The sequence below is a fragment of the Loxodonta africana genome, chromosome 17, assembly GCF_030014295.1.
Source record: "Loxodonta africana isolate mLoxAfr1 chromosome 17, mLoxAfr1.hap2, whole genome shotgun sequence".
Classification (NCBI taxonomy): Eukaryota; Metazoa; Chordata; class Mammalia; order Proboscidea; family Elephantidae; genus Loxodonta; species Loxodonta africana.
The window spans coordinates 2088388-2111044 of NC_087358.1; the positions used below are offsets into that span (position 1 = coordinate 2088388).

The 22657-nt window shown below is 38.7% G+C and overlaps 1 protein-coding gene across 5 annotated transcripts in view; it reads right to left on the reverse strand.

Annotated features, from left to right (window-relative positions):
• Window positions 1-22657, reverse strand: part of NBEA (neurobeachin) — a 914947-nt gene that overhangs the window by 678598 nt on the left and 213692 nt on the right. For all 5 annotated transcript variants that reach the window (XM_064269920.1, XM_064269919.1, XM_064269917.1 and 2 more), the window contains exon 17: window positions 22530-22622. In XM_064269920.1, coding sequence (XP_064125990.1) covers window positions 22530-22622 — 93 coding nt within the window. The remainder of the gene's footprint in view (window positions 1-22529; window positions 22623-22657) is intronic.

Consider the following 22657-nt stretch of genomic DNA (forward strand, 5'->3'; position numbering starts at 1 on the left):
GGAATGACCCTGTGCCAGCTTCTGGGTCCAGATTTGAGAAACTGTCAGCTCCAATTTCCTGCCTCTTGGGAGCCTTGCTCTTGGAACACAGCCACCTTGCCATGAGGAAGCCAAGCAGCCCAGGGGGAGGCCCACATGGTGGGAAGACTGTGGCCCCAAGCCCACAGCCCTAGATGAATTCCCAGTCAACAGCACCACTTTGCCAGCCATGTGAGGGAGCTATCATGAAAAGGTGTCCTCTAGGCGCCACTGCAGCCACCCCAGCTGATATCTCCTGGGGTAGAGATGAACTATTCCCAACAAGCACCAGATGAATTGCAAATAAATGAGCGTTGAAGTTCTGGGGTGCTTTGATAAAAAGTGAGGGCTAACACATAAAACACATGTTACAATGGCAATGCATGAGAGTATTTTCTGTAGTGATTTTCCTTGTATTCCTTACAGTTAACACTAACTTCTCTGCCATGTCTCTTGCAAAGATTTCATTATTGTTTTCTCTATTTTATTCTTTCATTGTAGAGAATGGCTCCAAAGGAGGTAAGCTCTCAGAGACACAAATACACCCCGGATACACCTTTTTGTTGAGATTTTAGATACTCTCTGGGTGGGCTGGGTGGAGAAAGAAGAATCAGACCAATGAACTCTGACTTGTCTTTGGACCATGCCATTTTTTAACCTTTCACTAAAGTTTTCCATGGCAGCCCTTCTGTTGTGAGAGAAGGGTTAGGAGAAGCTGGCCTGGATTTGGAAGAGTCCAATAAAGAGAGATGTGATGAGTAGAGTATATAATAGCCATCGGGAAACTCTGCTGCACTATCAGCTTAGCAGGAGCCCTGGTGGCACAGTGGTCAAGTGCTATGGCTGCTAACCAAAAGGTTGGCAGCTCGGATCCACCAGGTGCTCCTTGGAAACCCTATGGGGCAGTTTTACTCTGTCCTACAGGGTCACTATGAATCAGAATCAACTTGACAGCAATGGGCTGTCTGGTTAGTAACTTGCTCTATAAATAAGGGAAAATTGGAGAAGTTCTTAAAGTCTCCCTTTCCTTGTCTACGGTATGTTTTTGTTTGCCTGCTTTAGTTAGTTTCATGTACAAGTACCCTTCTTTCCTCCATTTCTGGGCTCCTCTCCTTCAGAAAGCAGAGCCCTAGGAAAGCAGAGCTTAAGTCTCCCCTGTGTCTGGATAGAGGTGTTAAAAGGGACTAACACACGCAAATTTGAAGTTAGCCCAGATTCACTGTCAGACAAAACAAAATTCTTATGTATGCAGTGAGATGCTAAGTTGGGATGATATCTCATTTCTGAAGAGTTTTAAAGATGATTCCCTTAGGTTTCCTAGGCATGTAATTGAATCATTGAATCATCTATAAGTAATGGTACATATTGCCTCCTCTCCTTGGTAATAACTATGTCTTTTATTTCTGTTTCAAATCCTGTACAATAATTAATGGTTATAACTACACTACAGTGGTGACACTTGTCTCAATACTGATCTGAATGCTGGTAAGGCTTCGTATTTATATTTGATGTCAGCTGTTTAAGAGAAATATCTACCCTATAATATTGAAAAAATAGTCTGATTTTATCAGATCTACATTTTTTTTACATACTAAATTGTACCTATTGCTATTTTGCTAGCTACTCAAATTATCACATGGCAATATAATGAGCTTATGATTTCTGGCTCCAAAGTTGGACAGATCCAAATTCAGAAATCAAGCTGACCGATACGGATAAATGGCAAGTTCTCTAATCTCTAGTTTTCTTGTCTCTACACAAGGATAAATAACAATGCTTAGATGACAAATAGTTTCTATGTAATACATATATATTGTCCTCTGATAGTCATTACTTGTTAAGTGTATACGTGTCAACTACTACTAATGAAAATATTAATGTAAATATCATCCTGTACATTTTTTTTTTTATTCTAGCAATGTATTTCTTAAAATTATACTACCCATTGTATTGGACTGGAGGAAAGCTCATTAATAACTTGTGTTATGCAGATGACACAATCTTGCTTGCTAAAAGCAAAGAGGACTTGAAGCACTTACTGATGAAGATCAAAGACCATAACCTTCAGTATGGATTATACTTCAACATAAAGAAAATGAAAATCCTCACAACTGGACCAATAAGCAACATCATGATAAACAGAGAAAAGACTGAAGTTGTCAACGATTTCATTTTACTTGGATCCACAATCAACCCCATGGAAGCAGCAGTCAGAAAATCAAAAGATGCACTGCACTGGGCAAATCTGCTGCAAAGAACCTCTTTAGAGTGTTGAAAAGCAAAGATGTCACCTTGAAGACTAAGGTGCACCTGACCCAAGCCAGGGCGTTTTCAGTTGCCTCACATGCATGTGAAAGCTGGACAATGAATAAGGAAGACCAAAGAAGAATTCACACCTTTGAACAGTGGTGTTGGAGAAGAGTACTGAACATACCTTGGACTGTTAAAAGAACAAACAAATCTGTCTTGGAAGAGGTGTGACCACAACGCTCTTTGGAAGTAAGGATGGCTAGACTACCTCTCACATACTTTGGACATTTTTGTCAGGAGGAATCAATCCCTGAAGAAAGACATCATGCTTGGTAAAGTAGAGGGTCAGCGTAAAAGAGGAAGACCCTCAGCGAGATGGACTGATACAGTGGCTGCAACAGTGGGCTTAAGCATAACAATGATTGTGAGGATGGTGCAGGACTGGGCAGTGTTTCCTTCTGTTTACATAAGGTCACTGTGAGTTGAAACCACTCGAGGGCACCTAACAAGTGAGATTTGTGCAACATTTTCATTTTTTGCTATCTTTATCAAGGTTTCTAGCAAGATATAATTTCAGAAAAGTATTCAGGCATTTTTGTAGCCTGTTTTCTCTCTAGATAAATTTATACACAAAGAAATTAAAACTTTAAAAAATCTAAACATAAAATGGTCTTACTAAACTTATTTTGGAACTAATCCTTTATAGCAACTTTTACAATTGGCTTATTTTTCTTATTGGTCTATTTTTTTTCCCTTGTTATTAAGCTTACTTAATAATTAAGAAACAAAACAAACCCACTGCCATCGAGTCGATTCCAACTCATAGCAACCCTATAGGACACAGTAGAACTGCCCCATAGAGTTTCCAAGGAGCGCCTGGCGGATTTGAACTGCCAGCCTCTTGGTTAGCAGCTATAGCACTTAACCACTACACCACCAGGGTTTCCAATTAATTAAGGGGGGGTGGATAATTCATCCAATAGAAATTTTCATTTATTAGCACACAATTATACATACCTTTTTTTAAATTCTTGCCAGCTGCTTTCCTCCATATCCCTAATTTCCAGCCTTTCTTAACAATTAGAATTTAATATCCAGATTACCAATAATAGTAAACACAGTTAATATTTGCTATATGCAAATAGTTAACATCTGTTATATGCAAAGCACTGTTCTAACCACTTTACATCTAATATTTCATAATTCCTTAAAATCTTATGAGGGTAACATGGAAGAATCCAGAAGGCATTATGCTGAGTGAAATTAGTCAGTTGTACAATGTCAAATATTGTGTGAGACCACTATTATTAGAACTCAAGAAAAGGTTTAAACACAAAAGAAAACATTCTTTGATAGTTACGAGGGTGGGGAGGGAGGGAGGGAGTACTAGTAGACAAGAATTATCTTAGGTGAAGGGAAGGGTGACACACAATACAGGGGAAGTCAGCACAACTGGACTAATCCAAAAGCTAAGAACTTTCCTGAATACAACCAAACACTTCGAAGGACAGGGTAGCAGGGATGAGGGTCTGGGGACCATGGTTTCAGGGGACATCTAGATCAACTGGAAAACAATGTGTGATAAGAAACCGTTCTGCATCCCACTTTGTGAGTGGTTTCTGGGGTCTTAAAAGCTAGCAAGCAGCAATCTAAGATGCATCAATTGGTCTCAACCCACCGGGAGCAAAGGAGAATGAAGAACACCAAAGACGCAAGGAAAATATGAGCCCAAGTGACAGGAAGGGCCACATAAACCAGAGGCTCCATGAGTCTGAGACCTGAAGAACTAGACCTGAAGAACTAGATGATGCTTAAATCAAAAAAACTATTGCCGTCAAGTCGATTCCAGCTCATAGCGACCCTATAGGTCAGAGTAGAACTGCCCCATAGAGTTTCCAAGGAGCGCCTGGTGGATTTGAACTGCTGACCTTTGGTTAGCAGCAGCAGCACTTAACCACGATGCCACCAGAGTTTCAAAATGGTGCCTGGGTACCACCAATGACTGCCCTGAGAGGGAACACAACAGAGAATCCCTGATGGAGCAGGAGAAAAGTGGGATGCAGACCTCAAATTCTAGTAAAAAGAACCAACTTAATGGTCTGACTGAGACTGGAGGGACCCCAGAGGTCATGGCCCCCAGACATGTCAGCCCAAAACTAAAATCATTTCTGAAGCCAACTGTCAAAGATTAGACTGGACTATAAGACTAAACTGATGCTGGTGAGGAGTGTGTTTCTTAGCTCAAGCAGGCACATGAGATTATGAGGGCAGCTTCTGTCTGCAGGTGAGAGGGCAGCTTCTGTCTACAGGTGAGAGGGCAGCTTCTGTCTACAGGTGAGATGGCAGCTTCTGTCTACAGGTGAGAGGGCAGTTTCTGTCTACAGGTGAGAGGGCAGCTTCTGTCTACAGGCGAGATGAGAAGGCAGAGGGGGACAGGGGCTGCTTGAACAGACACGGGAAATACAGAGTGGAGAGAAGGTGTGTGCTGTCATATTGTAGGGAGAGCAACTAGGGTCACATAACAATGCGTGTACAAGTTTTTGTATGAGAAACTGACTTGAATTGTAAACTTTCACTTAAAGCACAATAAAAAAAAAAATCCTATGAGGGAAGAAGTAAGGTTTTACCCATTTGTAGGGGTAAAAACTGTTTATCTTTGCTTACATTTTTAAAGTTTTTTTTGGCATATACGTACTAACATTTTGCCAATTTTTATTATACTGATATACATACAACAGAACATACAATATTTTATCAATCTCTACATGTACACTTCAGTGACTCGGATTACATCCTTCAAGTCGTGCAACCATTCTCACTAACTTTTCCCAAATTGCCCTACCACCTTTAACGTATATTCAATGCATTCTAAGCAAATATCCCCCCATTTTCCCTCTCCATCATGTACCTGATAAGCACTAATTACTTTTAGTTTCTATATATTTCAATATTTCATATAAGTGAGATCATACAGCACTTGTCCTTTTGTGTCTGACTTATTTCACATGTTCAACAAAATGTCCTCTAAGTTCATACGTGTTGTGGCATGCAGCAGAACCTCACTCCTCTTTATGGCTGAGTAATACTACATTGCACGTATATACCACATTCTGTTTATCCATTTGAACAGCTGATGGACGTTTCAGTTGTTTCCACTTTTTGGCTATTGTGAATAGTGCTACAATGAATATTGGTGTACGTGTGTCTGTTCACGTCACAACTTTCACGCCTTCTGAATATTTGCCTAAGAGTGAAACCGTTGGGTCATATGGTAGTTTTATGTTGAACTTTTGGGGGAACTTCCAAACTGTTTTCACAACGGCTGTACCAACTTACACTCCTACCAGCAATAGATGAGTGCTCCTGTTTCTCTACAACCTTGCCATAACTGAGTATTTTCCACTTTATTTATCAGCACCATTTTTATGGGAGTAACATGATCTCTCCTTGTTATTTTAATTTGCATTTCCCTATTTGAGCATTTTTGCATGTGCTTGCTGGCCATCTGAATAACCTTGGTCTGTTCAAGCCCTTGGCCAATATTTTAATTGAGTTGTTTGTCTTTTTGTTGTTCAGTTGTAGAAGAATTTTATAAATTTTGGACGTTAGACCTTTATCGGATATGTGGTGCCCCAATTTTTTCTTCTACTCTATAGGCTGTCTTTTCACTTTTTTTGATAAAGCCTTTCGATGAAAAGTAGTATTTAATTTATATGTGGTCCCATTTATCTTTTTTTTTTTTTTTTACTTTTTCTTGTGCTTTAAAAGAAAGTTTATAAATCAAGTCAGTCTCTCATACAAAAATTCACTGGGTTGGGCTTATATACTCCTAATTGCTCTCCTCCTAATGAGACAGCACACTCCTTCCCTCCGCTCTGTTTTTTCGTGTTCATTTGGCCAAGTTCTGTCCCCTCTGCCCTCTCATCTACCCTCCAGACAGGAGATGCCAACACAGTCCCATGTGTCAACCTGATCCAAGAAGCTCATTCTTCACCAGTATCATTTTCTATCCCATTGTCTAGTCCAATCCCTGTCTGGAGAGTGGGCTTTGGGAATGGTTTCTGTCTTGGGCTAAGAGAAGGTCTGGGGACCATGACCTCTGGGGTCCTTCCGATCTCAGTCAGACCATTAAGTCTGGTCTTTTTATGAGAATTTGGGGTCTGCATCTCACTGCTCTCCTGCTCCCTCAGGAATTCTCTGCTATGTTCTGTGCCAGGGCAGTCATCATTTGTAGCTGGGCACCATCTAGTTATTCTGGTCTCAGGCTGATGTAGTCTCTGCTTTATGTGGCCCTGTCTCTTGGGTTCATAATTACCTTGTGTCTTTGGTGCTCTTCATTCTCCTTTGCTCCAGGTGGGTTGAGGACAATTGATGCATCTTAGATGGCCACTTGCTAGCGTTTAAGGCCCCAGACGCCACTCTCCAAAGTGGGATGCAGAATGTTTTCTTAACAGATTTTATTATGCCAGTTCACCTAGATGTCCACTGAAACCATGGTCCCCAAACTCCTACCCCTGCTATGCTGGACTTCAAAGTGTTCAGTTTATTCAGGAAACTTCTTTGCTTTTGGTTTAGTCTAGTTATGCTGACCTCTCCTGTATTGTGTGCTGTCTTTCCCTTCACTTAAAATACTTCTTATCTACTATCTAATTAGTGAATGCCCCTCTCCCTCAACACTCCCCTCTCCCTCAACACTCCCCTCACCCTCTTGTAACCATCAAAGAATATTTTCTTCTCTGTTTAAACTATTTCTCAAGTTCTTATCATAGTGGTCTTATACAGTATTTGTCCTTTTGCAACTAATTTCACTCAGCATGCCTTCCAGATTCCTCCATCTTATGAAACGATTCAGTTTCATCATTGTTCTTCTATCAATGCGTAGTATTCCATTGTGTGAATATACCATAATTTATTTATCCATTCATCTGTTGATGGGCATCTTGGTTGCTTCCATATTTTTGCTGTTGTAAGCAGTGCTGTAATGAACACGGGTGTGCATGTATCTGTTCGTGTAAAGGCTCTTATTTCTCTAGGATATATTCCAAGGAGTGGGATTGCTGGATCATATGGTAGTCTTATTTCTAGCTTTTTAAGGAAGCACCAAATAGATTTCCAAAGTGGCTGTACCATTTTACATTCCCACCAGCAGTGTAGAAGTGTTCCAATCTCTCCACAACCTCTCCAACAGTTATTATTTTGTGTTTTTTGGATTAATGCCAGCCTTGTTGGAGTGAGATGGAATCTCATTGTAGTTTTGATTTGCATTTCTCTAATGGCTACTGTTTGTGAGCCTTTCCTCCTATATCTGTAAGCTACCTGAATCTCTTAGTGAAGTGTCTGTTCATATCTTTTGCCCACTTTTTAATTGGGTTGTTTGTCTTTTTGTAGTTGAGTTTTTGCAGTATCATGTAGATTTTAGAGATTAGGAGCTGATCGGAAATGTCACAGCTAAAAACTTTTCCCAGTCTGTAGGTAACCTTTTGACTCTTTTGGTGAAGTCTTTGGATGAGCATAGCTGTTTCATTTTTAGGAGCTCCCAGTTCACTACTTTCTCTTCTGCACTGTTGGTAACATTTTATATACTATGTATTAGGCATTGTAATGTCCCTATTTTTTCTTCCATGACCTTTATCATTTTAGATTTTATACTTATGTCTTTGATCCATTTTGAGTTCATTTTCTGCATGGTGTGAGGTATGGGTCTAGTTTCCTTTTTTTGCAGATGGATATCCAGTTACCCCAACACCATTTGTTAAAAAACTGTCTTTTCCCCATCTAATAGACTTTGGGTCTTTGTCAAATATCAGCTGCTGATATGTGGATGGATTTATGTCTGGATTCTCAATTCTGTTCCATTGGTCTATGTATCTGTTGTTGTCCCAGTACCAGGCTGTTTTGACTACTGTGGTGGTATAATACGTTCTAAAATCAGGCAGAGTGGGGTCTCCCACTTTCTTCTTCTTTTTCAGTAATGTTTTATTTATCTGAGACCTCTGTCCCTTTCATATGAAGGTAGTGATTTATTTCTCCATTTTATTAAAAACATCGTTGGAATTTGGATTGGAATTGCATTGTATCTATAGATCGCTTTTGGTAGAATAGACATTTTCATAACGTTCAGTCTTCCTATCCATGATCAAGGTATGTTTTTCACTTATGTAGGTCTCTTTTAGTTTCTTGCAGTAGTGTTTTGTAGTTTTCTTTGTATAGGTCTTCTACATCTAGGGTAAGATTTATTCCTAGGTATTTTATCTTCTTCGGGGCTACTGTAAATGGTATTGATTTGGTGATTTCCTCTTTGATGTTCTTTTTGTTGGTGTAGAGGAATCCAACTGATTTTTGTATGTTTGTCTTGTATCCTGATACACTGCTGAATTCTATTAGTTTCAGTAGTTTTCTTGAGGATTCTTTAGGGTTTTCTATGTATAAGATCATGTCATGTGCAAATAGAGATACTTTTACTTCTTCCTTGCCAATCTGGATGCCCTTTATTTCTTTATCTAGCCTAATTGCTCTGGCTAGGACCTCCAGCACAATGTTGAATAAGAGTGGTGATAAAGGGCATCCTTGTCTGGTTCCCAATCTCAAGGGGAATGCTTTCAGACTCTCTTCATTTAGGATGATGTTGGCTGTTGGCTTTGTATAAATGCCCTTTACTATGTTGAGGAATTTTGCTCCTATTCCTATTTTGCTGAGAGTTTTTATCGTGAATGGGTGTTGAACTTTGTCAAATGCCTCTTCTGTATCAACTGAGAAAATCATGTGATTCTTGTCTTTTGTTTTATTTATATGATGGATTACATTAATTGTTTTTCTAATGCTGAACCATCCTTGTGTGCCTGGTATGAATCCCACTTGGTCATGGTAATTTTTTTTTTTTTTTTGATACATTGTTGAATTCTATTGGCTAGAATTTTGTAGAGAATTTTTGCATCTAAATTCTTGAGGGATAAACCCAGAGGGATATAGGTCTGTAATTTTCTTTTTTTGTGGTGTCTTTACCTGGTTTTGGTATCAGGGAAATGCTGGCTTCAGAGAATGAGTTTGGGAGTATTCCATCATTTTCCATGCTCTGAAATACCTTTAGTAGTAGTGGTGTTAACTCTTTTCTGAAAGTTTGATAGAACTCTGTAGTGAAGCCGTCCGGGCCAGGGCTTTTTATTGTTGGGAGTTTGATTACCTTTTCAATCTCTTCTTTTGTTATAGGTCTATTTAGTTGTTCTACCTCTGTTTGTGTTAGTTTAGGTAGGCAGTGTTGTTTCCAGAAATTCATCCATTTCTTCTAGGTTTTCAAATTTGTTAGAGTACAATTTTTCATAGTAATCTGATTTTTTAAATTTCATTTGGGTCTGTTGTAATATCTCCCATCTCATTTCTTATTCGTTATTTGCTTCCTCTCTCGTTTTTCTTTTGTCGGTTTGGCCAATGGTTTTTCAATTTTGTTAATTTTTTCAAGGAACCAGCATTGTTGAGTCTTTCAATTGTTTTTCTGTTCTCTAATTCATTTAATTCTACTCTAATTTTCATTATTTGCTTTCTTTTGTTGCCTGAGGATTTCTTTTGCTGTTCTCTTTCTATTTGTTCAAATTGTAGGGATAATTCTTTGATTTTGGCCCTTTCTTCTTTTTGGATGTGTGCATTTATTGCTATAAATTGACTTCTGAGCACTATTTTCACTGTGTCCGAAAGGTTCTGATAGGAGTGTTTTCATTCTCATTGGGTTCTATGAATTTCTTTATTCCATCCTTAATGTCTTCTATAACCCAGTCTTTTTTTGAGCAGAGTATTGTTCAGTTTCCAAGTGTCTGATTTCCTTTTTCTGCTTTTTCTGTTATGGATTTCTACTTTTATGGCCTTATGGTCAGAGCAGATGCTTTGTAATATTTCAATGTATTGGATTCTGCTAAGGCTTGCTTTATGACCTAATATGTGGTCTATTCTAGAGAATGTTCCATGTGCACTAGAAAAGAATGTATACTTGGTTGCTCTTGGGTGGAGTGTTCTGTATATATCTATAAGGTCAAGTTGGTTGACTGTGGCATTTAGATCTTCCATGTCTTTATTGAGCTTTCTGGATGTCCTGTCCTTCACTGAAAGTGGTGTGTTCAAGTCTCCCACTATAATTGTGGTGCTGCCTATCTCACTTTTCAATGCTGTTAGAGTTTTTTTTTAATGTATCTTGCAACCCTGTCATTGGACGCATAAATATTTAATATGATTATTATCTTCTTGGTATATTGTCCCTTTAAACATTATATAGTGTCCTTCCTTATCCTTTGTGGTGGATTTAACTTTAAGGTCTACTTTGTCAGAAATTAGTGTTGCCACTCCTGGTCTTTTTTGATGGTTGTTCGCTTGATATATTTTTTCAATGCTTTGAGTGTTAGTCCCTTTGTGTCTCTAAATCTAAAGTGTGTCTCCTGTAGGCAACATATAGACGGATCATGTTTTTTCATCCATTCTGCCACTCTCTGTCTCTTTATTGGTGCATTTAGCCCATTTACATCCAGCGTAATTACAGATAAATAAGAATTTTTTTTTATGAATTTAGTGCTGTCATTATGATGTCTTTTTTTGTGTGTTGTTGACAGTTTCTTTTTTCCACTTAATTTTTTGTGCTGAGTAGTTTATCTTTATATATTGTCTTTTCCTCTTATTCGTTGTTGCTGATTTTGTTTCTGCTGTCTATTTTTTTCTTGTATTTTATTTGGATGTGTAGGGATAGTCTCCTTTGTGGTTACCTTAATACTAAAAAAAAAAAAAAAATTTTTTTTTTTAATACTTACCCATATTTTTCTAAGTTTAAACCTAACTTTTATTTCTTTATAATGCCTTATCTTCCTCTGCATATGAAACATTTATGACTACATTTCCTAGTTCCTCTTTATTGTTTTAATATTGCCTTCTTTTACATAATAACATTGATGTTTCCCTGTTTTGAGCTTTATCTTTATTTATTTTTGTGATTTCCTGTCTGGGTTAACATGTGATTGCTCTGTACAGTGTTCTAGTCTTGGATCGATACCTGATATCATTGATTTTCTAATGAAAGAGCTCCCTTTAGCATTTCTTGTAGTTTTGGTTTGGTTTTTATGAATTTCCTAAACTTGTGTTTACCTGGAAATGTCCTAATTTCACCTTCATATTTGAGAGACAGTTTTGCTGGATATATGATTCTTGGTTGCCAATTTTTTTTCCTTCAATGCTTTATATAAGTCATCCCATTGCCTTCTTGCCTGCATGGCTTCTGTTGAGTATTCCGAACTTATTCTTACTGGCTCTCCTCTGTAGGTGATTTTTTGTTTATCCCTAACTGCTCTTAAAATTCTCTTTATCTTTGGTTTTGGCAAGTTTGATTATAATATGTCTTCATGGCTTTCTTTTAATATCTACCTTATGTGGAGTTCGATGAGCATCTTGGATATATATCTTCTTGTCTTACATGATACCAGCAAAGTTTTCTGCCAACAAATCTTCAAAAATTCTCTCTGTATTTTCTGTTTTCCTTCCCTGTTCTGGTACTCCAGTCACTCGTAGATTATTTCTCTTGATAGAGTCCCACATGATTCTTAAGGTTTCTTCATTTTTTTTAATTCTTTTATCTGATTTTTCTTCAAATATATTAGTGCTAAGTGCTTTATTTTCAAATTCACCAATTCTACCTTCCTCTTGCTCAATTCTGCTCCTCTGACTTTCTATCGAATTCCTTAATTCTGTAATTTTATTGTTAATCTTCTTAATTTCCGATTGCTGTCTCTCTATGGATTCTTACAGCTTATTAAATTTTTCATTATGTTCTTGAATAATGTTTTTAATTCCTTCAACTGCTTTATCTGTGTGTATCTTGGCTTGTCCTGCATATTGCCTGATCTCCTTCCTGATGTCTTGAAGGGCTCTGTATATTAATGTTTTGTACTCTGCATCTGTTATTTCAGGAAGGTACTTTCATCCAGAAGATCCCTTGATTCTTTGTTTTGAGAGCTTGTTGAAGCAATCATGGTCTGTTTGTTTATGTGACTTGATATCGACTGTTGTCTCTGAGCCATGTATAAGTTATTACATTAGTTTATGTTTGCTTACTATGTCCTAGCTTCTTCCTTTGTTTTGTTTTAATATGCCCAAATTGATCGGCTGAGTGAGCTAGCTTGATTACTTTTGCTTTTGAAGTTCTGTCATCAGGTGGCTAGAGCTGTTATCAGGTATATCAGTCCAAGAGTCCATTCACTTTTCTTGTATGGATTCAGTTCAGGTATCCACATAGCTGGTCATCAAATGTATGGTACAGGCTCTGCCCTACAGTCTTAGAGGGGCAGGGTTAATTGGTGTAGGTACCAGTATCTGGTTGCAGCAGGGCGTCTCACTCTGAACAAGGCAGGAGGCTGAGAATCGTCCCCCAAGTGTAGGAAAGCACGTCCCCCTTCCCTACAGTGTACAGGTGAGTGGGTTCTGCAGATGGATCATGCTTTTGGTTGTAAAGACTGGTACCAGTTATCCTTGGACCCCTGTCGTGGGTGGCTGGGTGACCTGAGTGGGTATGGGTAGCTGAGGACCCTGTTTAATAGGCAAAGCTGTGTCAAATATCAAACACCCACCTCTCCACCACACAGGTGAAACAGCTGCAGTCTGCCAAGAAGAGCCTATTCTCCTGAAATAGGCCCACACAGGGCCATGCAGGAGGGAAAGGTATTCAAAGTCCATGGACCATTTATGCCTGGAGAGGAGCTACTTCTGTCCAGAGCTCCCCAGGTTAGTGTAGCTGGCAAATTATCTTTTCCCCTAGTTGCAAATTTATTCAAGTTTCCCCTAGTTGCAAATTTTTCAAAGGCTGCAGAAATGGTTCCTGGTGCTCAACAAGGCCTATGTCAGGCGCAGGGAAATCAACAGCCTCTGAAGCCGGCTTGGGGGCAGGGGACTTGGTAAAATATACCCAAGTATTTAGCTTTTGCTGAGAGTGCTGGCCTTTTCGGGTTCCGGGGGTGTGAGTAGGCTGCAGGTAGCTACTTCTCCCTGAGGAAACTGCAGCCGAACGCTAGCACCAGCCTGCCGTAGCCACTCTCGGGAATGGCGCCTGAGGGTTCCCGGAGATTTAGGTCCAGCAGCGGGTAACTCCTCTCCACTTCTGAACCATCTCTCTCTCCTCCTCCCGCTCAATCCGTTTTCTAACTTTGCCTTTGATATTAGGGGCTCCTTAGCTTGTCATCTATAGGGTCGCTATGAGTCGAAATCGACTCGACAGCAGTGAGTTTTGAGTGAGCTTGTCATAAATTTAATCATTTCACTTGTTTCTTCAGGTCTTTGTTGTAAGAGGAATTGCTGGAAGTGTCTGTATATTCCACCACCTTGGCTCCGCCTCAAGGACAAAACTCCTGATAGTAATCTCATGGCCGGCTTGAGTTAGGTCTCAGTTTATGGCATCAAGACCCAGTATCCTCACCCTTCGACACTCCTCGACTCCATCTTGGCTTAACTCTTGGGCCTATTTATTTGTTTTTTTGCTGCTTTTGTTTTTGTTGTCATATTAGAGAGTTCATCACAAAGATCCACATCCCCCAGATTCATCACTACATTTTCTTGTATGAATGTTATGGCTTTGGTGTTCAGGTTAAGGTCCTGGATCCACTTGAACTGTTTTTTGCGTATGGTGTAAGGGTTAGATCCTGCATGTGGAGATTCAATTTTCCCAGTACCATTTAAAGAGACTCTCCCTTCCCCACTGGATGGATTTAGCACCCTTTTTGAAAATCAGTTGACCACAGATGTATCAGTTTATTTCTTGGCTCTCAATTCTATAGCATTGGTCTATGTGTTTGTTATTATAACAATACAGGACTTTTTTAATTACTGTAGCTTTACAGTACGTTTTGAAGTCAGAAGTGTTCATCTTCCTACTTTATTCTTCTTCTTTAGGATTGCTTTAGCTATTCAGAGTCTCTTGCCCTTCCATACAAATTTGAGGATTGGCTTTTCCATTTCTTTCAAGAAAGCTGTTGGAATTTTGATGGGGACTGCATTGAATATGCATATGTAGGAATAAATTTAACCAGGAAAGTGAAAGACCTGTATACAGAAAACTATAAAACATTGCTGAAAGAAATCAAAAAGGATCTAAATAAGCCTTCCAATCCATAGGCATGAAACGCTCTCCATTTATTTAGAGCCTTTTTGATTTCTTTCAGCAATGTTTTATAGTTTTCTGTACACAGATCGTTTACTTTCCTGTTTAAGTTTATTCCTAGGTATGTTATTCTTTTAGATGCTATTGTAAAAGGTAATGTCATCTCAATTTCCTTTTCCTCTTGGACATTGCTAACGTACAGAAACCCTGATGATTTTGTGTGTTGACCTTGTACCCTGCCACTTTGCTGATTTCATTAATTAGTTCTAATAGCTTCCTTGTGAATTCTATGGGATTTTCTGTGTATAGAATCATGTCATCTATGAAAAGGGATAGTTTTGTTTCCTCCTTCCCAATCTGAATAGCTCTTTTCTTCCCTAACCTAATCGCTCTGACTAGGATGCCCAGCCCAATACTGAATAGCAGAGGTGAGAGTGGGCGATTAGTCTTGTTCCTGATCTTAATGGGGATGCTCTGAGTCCTTCTCTGTTTAGCATAACGTTCACTGTGGGTTTGTTGTAGATGGCCTGTATTATATTGAGGAATTCTCCCTGTAGTCCCATGTTGTTGAGTGTTTTTATCATGAACACGTGGTGAATTGCTAATACCCTTTCTGCATCAATTGAGATGATCAATCTTTTTTTGTTTGTTCTATTAATGTGATGTATTACATTGATTGAATTTCTACTGTTGAATTACCCTTGCATGTCTGGGATAAATCTCACTTGATCATGGTATAAACATATTAAATCCTTTTAGCATGTTTTGGATTCTGTTTCCTAGAATTTTGTTGAGTATTTTCACGCCTATATTCATTAAGGACATTGCTCTGTTGTATTCTGTTTTTTTCTGGTTTTGGTATCAGTGTAATGCCCCCTTCATGAAATGAGTTAGGTAGTGTTCCCTCCTCTCCTGTTTTTTAGAAAAGTTTAAATAGTAGTGGAATCATATCTTCTGTAATGTTTGATAGAATTCCCCTGTGAAGCCATCTGGACCAGAACTTTTCTTTTTTGGGAGGTCAATCTTTTCACTAGTTATGGGTTTGTAGAGATTCATTTTCTTCTTGACCCAATTTAGGGAGTTAATGTGTTTCAAGGATTTTGCCCATTTATTCTAAGTTATCTAATTTGCTGGCATATGATTGTTCATAGTGTTCCCTTACAATCCTCTTTATTTTTACAGGATTGGTTGCAATATGGCCATTTTTGTCGCTGATGTTAGATATTTTCACTTTCTCTCTCTGTTTCTTTGTCAGCCTGTGTTTGTCTATTTTACTGATCTTTTCAAAGAATTGACTTCTAGTTTTGTTGATTCTCTGTATTGTTCTTCTGTTCTCTATTTCATATATTTCTGCTCTGATCTTTATAATTTCTTTCTTCTGGTGGCTTTGAGCTTGGTTTGCTCTCCCTTTTCTAATTCCTCAAGTTGCTGAGTTAAGCTACTGATTTATCAACTTGCTCCTTTTTTTAATGTAGGCATTCATTGCTATGAGTTTCCCTCTAAACACTGCCTTCACTGAGTTCTATGGGGTTTGGTATATTTTGTTTTCATTCTCATCCACTCAAGTATTTTCTGATTTCTCTCTCCATTTCTTATATGATCCATTGGGTATTCAGTAGTGCATTATTCACTTTTCACATATTTGTATTTTTCTTTTCCTGTTTCTTTTTTTTTTTCATTATTAATTTCTAGTCTCATTTCATCGTGGTTGGAAAAAATACTTTCTATGATTTCAAACTTTTTAAATTTATTGAGACTTCCTTTGTGTCTTAAAATATGGTCTGTTTTGGAGAATGATCCATGTGCACTGGAGAAGAATGTACATTGTGTTGTTGGGTGGAGTGTTCTATACAGGTCGGCTGGGCCTGGTTGGTTAATAGTGTTACTCAGGTCTTCTGTTACTTTATTGATCTTCTTTCTAGTTGTTCTATTACCAAAAGCATTGTAGTAAAGTCTGCTACTATTACCGTGTTGTTGCTATTAGGTGCCATTGAGTCAGTTCCGACTCACAGTGACCCTGTGCACAACAGAACAAAACACTGCCCAGTCCTGCGCCATCCTCACAATCATTCTTATGTTTGAATCCATTGTTGCAGCCACTGTGTCAACCCATCTTGTTGAGGGTTTTCCTCTTTCTCACTGACCCTCTACTTTACCAAGCATGATGTCCTTCTCCAGAGATCGGTCCCTCCTGACAACACATCCAAAGCACATGAGACAAAGTCTCGCCATCTTTACTTCCAAGAAGCATTCTGGCTGTACTTCTTCCAAGACAGATTTTTTTCATTCTTCTGGCAGTCCATGGTATATTCCATATTTTTCACCAATACCACAATTAAAAAGCATCAATTCTTCTTCGGTCTTCCTTATTCATTGTCCAACTTTCACATGCATATGAGGTAACTGAAAATACCATGGCTTGGGTCAAGCACACCTTAGTCTTTAAAGTGACATATTTGCTTTTTAACACTTTAAAGAGATTTTTTTTTAATTGTGCTTTAGATGAAGGTTTACAGAACTAGTTTTTCATTAAACAGTTAGTACACATATTGTTTTATTACATTGGTTAACAACCCCATGGCATGTCAACACTCTCCCTTCTCAACCTTCGGTTCCCTATTACCAGCTTGCCTGTTCCCTCCTGCCTTCCAGTCCTTGCCCTAGGGCTGGCATGCCCCTTTAGTCTCATTTTGTTTTATGCCCCTGGCCAATCTTTGCCTGATGGGTGAACCTCAGAAGTGACTTCATTACGGAGCTGAAAGGGTTTCCGGGGGCCATACTCTCCGGGTTTGTCCAGTGTATGTCAGGCCAGCAAGTCTAGTCTTTATGAGTTAGAATTTTGTTCTACATTTTTTAAAGAGATTTTTTACAGCAGATTTGCCCAATGCAATGTGTCTTTTGATTTCTTGACTGCTATTTCCATGGGCCTTGATTGTGGATCTAAGTACAATGAAATCCTTGATAATTTCAACCTTTTCTCCGTTTATCATGATGCTGCATATTGGTCTACTTGTGAGGATTTTTGTTTTCTTTATGTTGAGGTGTAATCCATACTGAAGGCTGTGGTCTTTGATCTTTATCAGTAAGTGCTTCGAGCGCTCTTCACGTTCAGCAAGCAAGGTTGTGTCTACTTTTATGGTAGACATGTCTATTTATCCCTTCAGTTCTGTCAGCATTTGCTTTATAAATTTTGGGGCTCTGCATTAGGTGCGTGAACATTGATACTTGTTATATTATCTTAGTAAATTTTCCCTTTTATCATTATATAGTGCCCTTTTTGTCTCTAATATAGGCTGAGACAAAGACTAGTTTGTCTGATATTAAACTGACATGCTTGCTCTCTTTTGATTATGATATATATGGAATGTTTTCCTCCATCTTTTAACTTTTAACTTCTTTATGTCTTTGTGTCTAGGATATGTCTCTTGTAGACAGCGTATGGTTGGGTCATGTTTTTAATCCATTCTGCCATTCTCTTGTCTCTTAACTGCAGCATTTAAGTCAGTGACATTCATGGTAATTATAAAGATAAAGGATTTACTTCTGCCATTTTGTTACACATGCTTTTGTGAGATTTATAACTTCTTTGCTCCACTTTCCTCCAGTGCTGACTTTCTTTAGTGTATAGAATTTCTTTTATTTGTTCAAAGACTTTAGTGGATATTTTTGGTTTAAGGTTTAAAAATTATATCTGGGCAACAGTTTCACAGGCTCATTCAGCCTCCATGGCTCCAGAAATTCTGGATCCCATTAAAATTTGAACTACTGTTCTGTACTTTCCCCCTTTTGATCAGGATTCTTTGATAGAATCTTTGATCAAAATGTTCAGTAATGGTACCTGGGCAACATCCAGTTCTTCTGGTGTCATGGAAAAGTAAGCAGTTGTTCAGGGATACAGTTAGCCACACATTCCATATCCTTCTCCTGTCTCTGACTCTCTTTCTTCCTCTGTTGTTCCATGCAAATAGAGACCAATTGTTGTGACTTGAATGACCGCCTGAAAGCTTTTAAGACCCTAGGCCTTATTCAATGAACTAGGAGGTAGAACAGAAGCAGTAAACATGTTATTAGGCCAATTAACTGGATATCCCATAAAACCATGACCCTAAACCTCCAAACCAAGGAACCAAATACTATGAAGTTTTTAGTTGTACATTGCCTTTCTCAACAGCTACTCTCACCCTCACTTTTGGGTGACAGTTATACCAGGTATATTACTCCTGGATGTAAGTTCTTTTCTTTCAGTACTTTAAATATTTCATTCCACTGCCTTCTTGCTTGCATGGTTTCTGAAGAGAAATCAGCACTTAATTTTATTGAGGACCCCTTGTATTACTGATACTTCACTTATCTCATGCCAGTCTCAAAACTCTCTTTGTCCTTGGTTCTCAAGAGTTTGATTATAATGTGCCTTGGTGTGTTTCTTTTAGGATTTATCCTATATGGGATTCAGTGAACTTCTTGAATGTGAAATTTCCCATCTTTCACGATATTTGAGAAGTTTTCTGCCATTATTTCTACAAAAATTCTTTTTGGTTGTCTCTTTCTCTCTTCTCCATCCAGAACTCCCATAATGCATATATCATTTCTCTTGATGGTGTCCCACATATCCCTTAGGCTTTGTTCATTTTTCTTCATTCTTTTTTCTGTTTGCTCCTCAGACTGAGCAAATTCAAAGGTGTCTTCAACCCTGGTGGCACAATGGTTAAGAGCTACAGCTGCTAACCAAAAAGTTCAGCAGTTTGAATCCAGCAGGTGCTCCTTGGAAACGCTATGGGGCAGTTCTACTCTGTCCTATAGGGTTCCTATAAGTTGGAATCCACTTGACGGCAATGGATTTGGGTTTCTTTTTTTTTTTTTTTTGGCCTTCAAGTTCACTGATCCTCTATTCTGTCATTTCAATTCTACTGCTGAATCCTTCCATGGTGGTATACGTTCATATTATTTTACTATTAAGCTCCAGTATTTTTTTTTTTAAGATTTCTTTCTCTTTATTGAAATTCCTGTTTTGTTCTTGTATTGTTTCCCTGATTTTCTTTAAATCTTTTTCCTTTATCTCTGTGAGCATACTTAATTCCAAGGTTTGAAGTCTTTGTCTTATAATCGCAATAGCTGACCTTCTCTGGGACAATTTCTACTCCTTTGCTTTTGTCATTTACATAAGCCATCCTCTCCTATCTTTTCATATGCTTTGTAATTATCTGTTGTCTTTCCGACATTAAGATATTATTATTTTGCTTGGATAAATCAGAAAGTTAGATTCCTCCCCTTCTCTATAGATTGTTCTTCTTCCTCTTTATGATTGTTATTATTGTTTTATGTTATTATAGGATGCATTTCTGTTTCTACTCCAGCATCCTTATCTAGGTACACTAGTTGTTGTTGCTCCTTCATTACTGTTCTCCTTCCGCAGGGGCACCAGCCATCACTGTTTCACTGCTAGTTTCCATAAGTGGGGAAACTGACTTAGCCACTACAGTTCTGATCTCTGTCGCTTGTAGTGCTAGTCATAGTCACCTTCCCTCTCAACAGTGGAGGCACTGGCCATATTACTCTGGTGTCCGACTCCACCCCCCCCCACCAAGAGATGCTGGGTATGCCCCTCTAGTACATGCCCCCCTGTTGGGGTTACCCACTGCCCCTGGTTGCTCACCACAAATCTCCCTCCCCATGAGGGCCGGCTATACAAGTCTAATACTAGGCCCTCCACCCAGAAACTGCAGGGGATACAGACATGCAACATGGCTCTCTGGGATGCTGGACATATTACAGCAGCCTCAGAGTCCCACCTTATAAATGGCAGCTGTTGCTGATTCACCCCGTGTCTTCACTGTTTATGTTCACCAGTCTGTGCTATGTTCACCTCATTGTTTCTTCCTGGGATTCACAGGAACTCCCATCTGCACCATGCTCACTTACTCGCACTGTTCCAAGTCTGGTTGTTTTGGGGTGTCTCATCAGCCTCATCTCTCTGTCAGGACCAATTGTTTATGTACTGCATTATGGTCTGCTTTGCACTTCAGTGACTGCCATTAATTTCTCTGCCTTGTGTCTGCCGCATGGAAGAAGTAGTGGTGGAGGTTCTCCTGACATTATGCTTGGGAAGTCTGCTTTTGGCTCTGGAGCCATTGGATGGCTGGGCGTGGTTTCCACCACATGTATGTGTGCTTGGTCGATCTCTAGTTGCAGGCCAGCAGCGCAGGGGCACAGCCTGCCTTCCTGACGCAGGGCCAGCAGCACAGGGGGAGTGGTTTTCAGGCTGGCAGCACTGACCCAGTTCTCCCATAAGGATGGGTGGTTTGGGGGAAGAGGAGAGCTGGTTCCTAGTGGACTATCAGCTGATGGGCATTTCCCACCTTGGCTGTTGTATGGGTCCTGGGAGTGATGTGTGGTCCAGGTCCAATTCCTGGTATTTTCCCATTGCTGCACTTGCCTGAGACATGGGAACACAAGACCACACTGTTGCACTGTCCCTGTGTTCTACCTCAGGAGTGTTCACCCCAGCTCTCCTGCCCCCTGAATGAAGTCCTGCAGCCCAATATGCACCATTCGACCTGAGGTTTCTGGGACTCAAATCTGTGCTCTGCCCACGAGCTTTTCTCTTTCAGACTACTTCCCTCAAATATGGCTCATCTGCATACATGGCTCACCTCTGTAACTCTTGTTATGTATCAAATGGTTCTCTGCAACCAGTAAGATTCAAAAGGATTCTGCTAACCGCCATGTTGCATCTGTATCTGTTATTTCAAAGAAGCAATCTACTTTTGCACCTTAAGGTGAGCCTTTCATCTCCAGAAAGGGAAACTTCACTGACCCTTTGTGAGATTTGCTATCACTGAACCCTTCATCATTTTCTTATGTTCTCCTTTCCCTTTATTACTCACAGCTTTTATCCAATCTCAGCAGCTTTAAGCAGATTTACCAATATTTCGGAGTTCATGGATTGTAACTATCTTACTAACAACCGTGTTTGTGAGAGATTTTATTTTACACTCCTTGTTGCTTTATTTATGAATTTTACAGAAGAAGGGGAAGGACCTAGACAACCATATTTATATAGGAGACTGCTTAGTTTTAATTTTGCATTATTTGTACATTTCCATGTTTTTCTATATCTTCAAATGTTTTTTCTTGATATTTTCTAAGAGGTTGCATCTAGGGCTCATTTCTTTAAATAAGTTATTCAAATTTCTCTTAAATAAGTGATCCTTATCTCTTAATATTAAAATTGCACATCCTTTTGCACTGCGAGCATTCTATCACCCAGTATACTTACAGTTTTTCATGTAAGAACAACTCTTCCTACAATTCTGATTTTGACAGAACTATTCCCTTTGTTTGAATTATTCATGCCTCTTTTCTCCCTTACTTGTCTATTGATTTGGTACCAAAATGTAGGTAATATCCAGTCTTCTAGACTATCCAGCATGTTAGAGATCTCTCATCTGGATTCTATGCAGTTTTCATCAGCGTCACCAATAAACAATCTGGTAATCACCAAAAAAGAACTGGCAACAGTGAGGTCATAGGAAAAGACCTCAGCTCCTTCCTATCAATGTATTTTAAAAGGAATATTCATGCTGTGGACAACGCAGTAGGACATACAATCAGTATACTGGCAGTTGTTGCTTATTGAAAACGGATTTTCTAAATGTAAATTCTTGACTTTGTAAAAGAAAAGAGGTATTCTAGGATCTTCAAATCACAAAAGAAATCAACAAGTCTAATTGTTAAAAAAGGAAATAACAAATAATAAAATACTGATTCAGAATGTGAGTAAAAATCAGCTCTTGAGAGACTTCAATATACATGGTATTCCCCGGGTCAGAGAAAGTTTTTGTTGAAATGCATATCCACGTGGGCTTTATTTTGTATTTACAAAACATTTTATTATATCCTTAAAAGGAACAACATTTTATTTTCAGGAAGCGAATAGACATAAACTATATAACTTCAATTGGGATTCTGTTCCAAAATCTATTAAAACATTATTTTATGAAGTATTACATCTTTTACCACAGGAAGCTATTATTTTCCATTGTTAAGATTATTTCAGTCAGATTTCATGTTAAATTAGATACAAGACTAGTAAAAGCACATTTTCAGTAGCTATGTCTACAATTCATTATGAAAAATAATAACTTACTTGTGACCTAAATGCTTCAGAAAGTATCCCAGAACCTTCAGAGCTTGAACCCAAATACTTTCACTTTTAGAAGCCAATAACTTGTAGATGACTCTAAAATAAAAAAATATAAATATATATATACATAT